This window comes from Lolium rigidum, chromosome 7 (assembly GCF_022539505.1).
Source record: "Lolium rigidum isolate FL_2022 chromosome 7, APGP_CSIRO_Lrig_0.1, whole genome shotgun sequence".
Classification (NCBI taxonomy): domain Eukaryota; kingdom Viridiplantae; phylum Streptophyta; class Magnoliopsida; order Poales; family Poaceae; genus Lolium; species Lolium rigidum.
In genome coordinates this window covers 315,366,928-315,372,819 of record NC_061514.1, presented here as the reverse complement: position 1 = coordinate 315,372,819, position 5,892 = coordinate 315,366,928, and the positions used below count along the sequence as shown (strand labels likewise).

Genomic DNA, 5,892 nt, shown 5'->3' with positions numbered 1-5,892 from the left:
GGTAGGCTTGGTGCAGCGGTGGAGTAGAGAAAGCAGACAACCTACTGATCACCTCTGGTCTCTAGCGGTACTGCTCTCGCACCGGTGGAGTATAGCTCGATCTTCCCGTCGGTTCTGCGTTTCTCTAGATCGGTAGAGCTTAGAGATGTGGGGGAAGCAGATGTTTTGATCGTGAACCAGTTAGTCGGTCTCTGCCAAACTCCCCCTCCTTTTATATGGCCAGCGCAACAGGGGATCAAAACCATCGAGTTAGTTTTGAGATGCTCGATCAGGGTGCGTTTGTTGGTCATGGATATTGGTCCTGTACGAGAATAAGTCATGTACAAGAATAAGTCCTGGATATTGGTCCTTTGTGCCCATCCCTATAACGTTATGTTTTGATCTTTCTCTGTTAGTTCCGTTCGAACTATCAAAAAGTTAACCTCACAGATCAACCAATATTCTCCCCTTGATTGTAGGTTTGAACTTCTTTTGCCCATTCTCCATATGAATAGTATACCACAGTGAGGTGTTGCAACAACCACTAAACTTCTATTGAACCTCAACACTTATGGCATACCAACCTATCATAAAATGGATAATATTTTACTTATTGGGAGTGATTTTCATAGTGGCCCCTTTATTCCAGAACATAAGGTTTTCAGTAATCCCATACCGGCAACGTGCACACATATATATGCACAAAGAATAAATAGGGGAATCTTTATCATGATAAATCATTGCCTATTTTTAGCCTAATAATATACATGTTAAGAAGGTGTTGAAGACTATTATATGATTCATTTATATCTTTCTAATAATTTTATTTTTCTATGTGCTGATAAATAACTAATAGGGGTAAGCGTCCAGTCATGACCACATATTCGGTTTTGTTATCTCCGTCTATTTTAAATTCGTTCTTCTAGAAATGAAGACCGAAATATCCTCATCAATTTTACTACCCGAAGAATCCGGTTACCCGCTAAATCAGGTTCGGGTTCTGTAATGACCGAATAGTGTGGTAGCTGTTGTGTGCACAAACCTTTGGTAATATTTTGTGGAAAGATTGGAAATATTTTAGCTATACTTTGCAGCTTTTTCCGGTGCATATATTATTATCAGTTGGCACAGAATAAATAATCAACCAAAATTCACAAATAAATGTCGAAGCAAAGGTTAAAGCAATATCTACCGCTTTCATTTGGACACGAAGATTGTGATCGAATGAATCAAACACAAGCTGCAATCATGGTTCATTGCACTTGATTTTTGTGTGGAATTTCACACAGACGTGCACTCACGTTACATGAGTGCACATAACTTATTACATTCTCAGACTCACAAAAAGAACTTAAAATACAAGCCATGGAGGTTGAGGCCAAGGCTAAGTTGCTCGCGGAGGAGAATTGAATTATGTCTGACTTAAGCCTCATCGATTTGGAACAAATTCCTTAGTTCGAGAAGATGCGACTCATACGCCAACGTGATGTGTGATCTTGATGTTATTTTTTTCTATTTCACATGAACTTGTCTCCTTTTGCACTTTAATTCGGTAATATTGCATGCGAACAATGTGGTTTCCTAATCAGTGATAATTTGACAATTTATTACCGTTATATTCGACTTTTGTTGCCATCTGTAATTCATATATACATTCCAATTTGGGTTGAAATAGGGGAAAAAAGGTTCAAGAGGGCTTACGCGCACCAAATGCACACCCCCTTTGATCTACGGTTGGAGAAACACAATAAAGAACAAATTTTCCATCAAAAAAAAAGAAACACAAAAAAGAACAAATTATACTGTTAATACTGTCAGATCCGGTTGAATAGTATTTCACACTATTCACACCCAATTTTATCTTTTTAGCTCTCCAAGTGTATGTCAAATTTGAAGCTGCAAATTGTTTGTATGTTGTCATTTTTTTCAGAATATTTGAACATATTTACTCCTTTTTTAAAAGTTGTTCTCATAGATCCTATCTAAAACCTGATCCTACCAAGTCTTCCGCAAGATATCTGAAAAAGAGAGAGTAACATTTGACGAGGAAAGAAAGGCAGGAGAGGAAACCGGGAATAAACTGTACAAAACTTGTACCATCACAAGAAATGAAATGCAGTACACCTAGCTAGCTAGAGATCGACTAGACAGACTCCTAAACATGCCTATGGCAAGCTCACAAAGGACACGATCCAAATAAGACGAAACCAAAATTTCAGTACTTGATTTTCTTCTCTCAATCGAAAGCGACTCTTCTCAAACTGTACACTAGGACTGGTGCTACAGGCGGCGGCCAGCGGGTCGTTTCACCAATCGAGCAAGCTAGCTCATCTTCGAATTCTCTCATCCGTTTTCCCGCCACCTGCAACGCCGCCGTCTCCGGCGAATTGGGCTGATCGGCCGATCAGCAGCTCATCGCCTCGCACTTCACGGCCATCGGCGGCAGGTCGAACCCGCCGCGGGAGAGCAGCGTCCCGACCACCGCCATGTCGCGGCAGAACGCGCCTTGGAACATCGGGCTCATTGTTGCCGCCACGGTCGCCGCCGTGAGCCTCGGCGTCGGCGGCGATGGTGGTGCCATCACTTCCAGCTTCGCGACCTGAACGTTGCCAACGTTGGCGGAACGGGCATTATCGGACTTGGGACCCTCCGGCACAACTGCTTCTTCCGCTTCTTGCTTGGTTGCCGACGCTGCGGCGGCCGCCACGGCAGCTGCCAATGCAGCGGCGTCTTCTCTTGCCTTCTGCCTCTGCGTGGCCTCCTCGTCCAGCACGGCGGACATGACGTGCGAGTAACCCTTCTGAAGCATCCTGTACAGGAACAGCGCCGACATGCGCGCCTGGTCGCGCACGGACTCCAGGTCCCGGTGCTCGTCGACCAGCTCCAGCCGCTCAGCGAACGACGCCGACCGGTCCGGCTTCAGCTTCAGCGTCAGCAGCAGGTGCGCGCGCACCAGCTCCGTCCGCGTGCAGCCGCGCGGCAGACCGAGGAGCGCGTAGTAGTCGACGCTGCACCCGTCGCCGGCGGCCACGCGGCCGCGGAGCTGCTGGATGCGTGCCACGAGCTCGCGGTGCGCGCCCGCGATCTCGCCCTGGCGGACGCCGCCCTGCGGCCGCCAGCTCGGGCCCGGCAGCTTCCCGTCGCGGAGCGCCGCGTCGTAGAGGAGCTTCAGGTGGTCCAGGTCCCGGAGGCTGTCCGGGATGGCGCCGATGGACTCGAGCACGTCAGCCCGCGCGCGCAGCGCCGGGATGAACGCCGGGTCGAGCGCGAGAGCGCGGTTGCAGTCGGCGATGGCGTCGGCGGGGCGCCCGGACGCGCGGAACGACGCGGCGCGGCCCACGAGGCAGGCTGTGGCGAAGGAGTGCGGGAGCACGCCGCCGCGGCGCGCGTCGAGCACCTTGGAGAAATGGCGCACGGCCTCGGCGGGGAGGCCGGCGTCGAGCGCGGCCACCGCAGCGGCGCGGCGCCGGAGCAGGAGCTTGACGTGCGCCCGGAGCTGCGACACCGAGTCCGCCTCACTCGCCGGCGGCATCCCCGACGACGCCCTTCTGCCCGCCGGCATAGATACCACATTGGCCGTGGAGTTGGGCGGGGAGAAGCTGTCCTCCGACCAGCACACGCTCTCACGACGGAATGCCGCCGAGGCGAGGCGACGGCCCGTTTGGAGAAGCACCACGGCGTCCTCCATTAGGCCGAGATGGAAGCAAGCTTGACCCAGGACCAAGTACCTGTAGTAGTTGCAGAATTCACATTGATAATTAGTACTGCTGGTTGCAAAGCACTCACAATGTAAAGTTTCGGTCATGGCGAGTTGTTACCTCCACTGGGTTTCGGCACTGGAGGTCCTGGAAATCCCGGCGACGACGCGGCGCTTTATCTCGGAGACGTCGAAGCAGCAGAGGAACCGTGAAGCTCCTGCGGCGCCGCCCGAAACGGAGATGTCGCGGCACGGGGAGAGGAGCCCGACGCGGGAGGCGCAGGCGAGGTCCCCAGACCCGGACGAGCAGGACGAGACGGAAGAGGCCGTGCTGTCGTCGCCGCCGGCGCACGCCTTGCCGCAGCTGGGTATATAATCCCGGAGCATCTCGGCGACGTCGCGGTAGCGGCGGAGCGCCAGGAGCGCGCGCGCCCGGAGCTCCAGCGCGGCCTCCATGCGCGGCGACACCTCCAGCGCGGCCGCCACGAGGCCGAGCGCCGCCTCCGCCGCCGACTCGTCCCCCGCGTCGCCTCCTTGCGCCGCCGCCGCCTCCAGCGCCGTCCGCGCCTCGCCGATGTACCGCTTGATCACCTGCCGCGCACCGCCACGGAACAACATAATCAGCGCCAGATTCGGCATTTGGGGAGCGAAATTCAGGTCCCCTCGAGCTATTGCGCCAAAAAATCGAGTCTTTCCTTCTTCTTAAGTAATCAGCGGCAGCAACATTAATGCGGAAGATAAGAGAAACAACAAACAAGACACGCGAGAAAAGATTCTTGAAATGAACACGACGAGGTTGGTGACGCGGCGCATGCATCCCGCCATCTGGACGACGGAGGCGGCGGACACCGGACACACCAGTACGACTCCGGGATCGCCGCGCCAGAATCCAAATCGCTCTATCTATCTACCTCCGTGTCGTCGGACGAGCATTGACATTGAGCGGCGAAGACGAAGACGAGAGAGAGCGCTCACCTTTCTGTTGCCGCGGCGCCACCTGGACTTGCTGGCCACCATCTTCTCGAGAGCGGGGGAGGAAGGCGAGGACACCGCCATGGCTGGTGGTGCAGAAGCCGGCCCGAGGAACAGGGTACAGGGGAGCGAGCTAGGAGAGAGATGGGGAGTATATATACGGAGGAGAGGTTGGGATCCCGGAGATGGAGCAGAAAATATATGGAAATTGCCTAATTTCTCTCTCTCTGAAATGAAAATTGGTGGGGATTGCTTGCTTGGATTGCTTTCTTTCCTCTCCTCGAGGTTCCAAGCTGGACAAGATGCCTGTGCCCCAGCACCTCCACGCAGGCCTAGGAGTAGTAGGATGGTGGTGGCCTAGCCCCTAGACCTACACTGCCTGCCATGGCCCCTTGAGCAGTGAGCTTTTTAAAGATCCGCTTAACAGCTCACTGCTAAAGAGATTTTCTTTTATTGTGGAGATTTGCTGGATTTGATTGTACTAACATACTACAATCAACAGTTTCTGCCGCCGCATTTATCCAGCCTCCAACGTTTGTCCTGGTGCCCTGTGCTGTTTCTATAACCAGTGATGCCTCAGGCGTCCTTGACAAGCCACTTTGACCACTAATTTCACACATACAATAAATTACTATATTATTATTCAACAATAATAACGATGAATCTAGTACAGTAGTACTACTACATAATAGAAAATTAATGTGGCTTGTTCAAAACCCGGGAAGTACAGTAACTGTACCGCCCAGCACCATAAAACCATTCAACGAGTACACTGAACCCATTTTTACCACATTTAGTTAGTGACAGTACGGTGCATCTCCCATCACTACCATTTAGTGGCTGCTTAATTAGCAAGCTCTCTCTCGATCGGGCATAAAGCGGGAACTGCAAAAGGAGCCTAGCCACATTTGAGGCGCGGTCGACCACATGGCGAGGCACTGTCAGCACGCCCTTTTCCAGCAGAGCGGCTCGCCATTATCCAGCCTAACCCATGTTCTAATCACCTACAAACCGCAGCTACCTCAACCCAAACTGCACCACCCCCCTTTTTCATCGAATATCTCTACGAAGTTGATTACAGAACACTCCAGCTCTCTCTCTCTCTCAGCATCGGCATCATATGCTAACTGAAAAACACCATGCGTTAATGACCTGAAAAACTGGAGACAGCTGCGCGCACGCATGCGGCACTACGGTTAGGTTTCGTGATTGTTTAGTTAGGACCGGCAGCAAGTGTACTTAGC

At 52.1% G+C, this 5,892-nt stretch overlaps 1 protein-coding gene across 1 annotated transcript; it reads right to left on the bottom strand.

Moving 5' to 3' along the window:
- Nucleotides 1-2,383: 2,383 nt before the first annotated feature.
- LOC124673186 lies at nucleotides 2,384-4,732 on the bottom strand. Its single transcript, XM_047209311.1, has 3 exons — nucleotides 4,652-4,732; nucleotides 3,798-4,267; nucleotides 2,384-3,707 (listed from the first exon to the last, which is right to left on the bottom strand). The coding sequence occupies exons 1-3, from the start codon at nucleotides 4,730-4,732 to the stop codon at nucleotides 2,384-2,386; spliced, it is 1,875 nt and encodes a 624-aa protein (XP_047065267.1).
- Nucleotides 4,733-5,892: the final 1,160 nt, after the last annotated feature.